At 50.6% G+C, this 1,454-nt stretch overlaps 1 protein-coding gene across 1 annotated transcript; it reads right to left on the bottom strand.

Moving 5' to 3' along the window:
- Positions 1 to 426: 426 nt before the first annotated feature.
- VDBG_09825 (chitinase) lies at positions 427 to 1,287 on the bottom strand (the record flags this gene model as incomplete). The annotated part of the gene is made up of 2 exons (XM_003000059.1): positions 427 to 781; positions 839 to 1,287. The coding sequence occupies 2 exons, from the start codon at positions 1,285 to 1,287 to the stop codon at positions 427 to 429; spliced, it is 804 nt and encodes a 267-aa protein (XP_003000105.1).
- Between the last annotated feature and the right edge of the window lie 167 nt (positions 1,288 to 1,454).

The following is a 1,454-nucleotide window of genomic DNA, read 5'->3' as shown; positions in this document are numbered from 1 at the left end:
ACATGATGTTATAGCGGGCGTTGAGACATATGTTCGGTATTGCATGTCGAGCTAGATAGTAAAGCGTAATGAATGCTGTAGCTCACGACTATCTTCATCTCACATGGTAACACGGTGAAGCTGACCATTCCTCATATATTAACAAGGCTTGAGACTATGAACTTGATCTTCAAATCATTCTGGGTTACGCCATCTAAGATCTCCGATCCGTCCAATCTGCCCGCCCAACCTGTGCCAACGGCTCTTAAGACCCATCCATCTAGCATTGACATCAAGCGATGCCCAATCACTTTTTACGGAATATACAGACTCTCCGCACCATGCACAAAAGAATGTTCATATCCATGCTTTAATCATTGTCAAGGCTCCGATCCCAACAATAAAGGTGCAACGTCTAGAACACACCAAATGACAGCCCCGTTCCCTCTACAGCAGGAACCCCGCGATCATCATCGACACTGCTATGACGCCGAAGATACTCACTCGTTTAGCTTTAGCATCTGATATGCCCGTCTGAACAGGTGGTGAGTCCTGTTCATCGGCAGCAAGCTCGGAAATCATGGGCCTGATCGCGGGGGTTGCTTGGACGGCCTCGCCCGCACCGAGAGCTTCGGATGCACGACTGGGGAGATGGAAGAAGATGCCATTCTTGCCAGGACAGACGGCCGTGTACAGGGGCATAGTTTCTGCAAAGACTTGGGTTTCACAGTTCTCGGATCCGCAAGAGGTCGTGGTGTGGGAGATTGTAGCGAACATGGTGCTAGTCACTAGCTCGACGGAACTACAAGGAAAAGCATTAGTGAAATTTTCACGAGTCGGAGAAGAGTAGGTAGCGTACGAGGTGACCGCTGCCGCAGAAGTGATGCGGCTCGTGAAGCTTGGTGTTGGGGCGATCACCGAGTCGCAGTAAAACTTTAACGCACGCGCCGCGTAGTCGTTGAAGTTGTTGCCGTTGATGTCACTGTTTGAACCACCCCTGGTCGCGTCCCAGATGGATAGACCTCCAAATCGAGGCTTGTCCTTGAGCTGGCAGACCATGTATCTCAGCGCAGATAAATCGACATAGCCGCTCCCGCCTGCCAGGGGATCTGACAATATGCCTACGAACAACTCAGCTTCGCCGTTGTGGCCTGTCTCCGAAAGAACAGTTGACCATGTATCATAGAGAGAAGTGATATTATCGGAGGCCTGGCAGCCTGGGTTGTTGTAGAACTGAACGAAGAACGCGTCGAAGCGGGCGCCGTAGACAAGTTCTTTCAGCTGAAAGTATCCGTCACCGGTAGACATTGGGGAGCCACGGATATGTAGTAGCTGGGATTCAGAGTCCCGGAGAACATCCACCATCCTAATGTAGGTGCTTGGTGTCTGTTGCCGTTGGTTAGCCCGCGACTTGACGCAGAAGTTCTCTAAGTGTTGGAGACTACCATACTTGAATTCAATATCAAAGTCAAACC

The sequence above is a fragment of the Verticillium alfalfae genome, genomic scaffold (genome assembly GCF_000150825.1).
Source record: "Verticillium alfalfae VaMs.102 supercont1.16 genomic scaffold, whole genome shotgun sequence".
NCBI lineage: Eukaryota > Fungi > Ascomycota > Sordariomycetes > Glomerellales > Plectosphaerellaceae > Verticillium > Verticillium alfalfae.
This window is presented reverse-complemented; position numbering and strand designations above follow the sequence as displayed.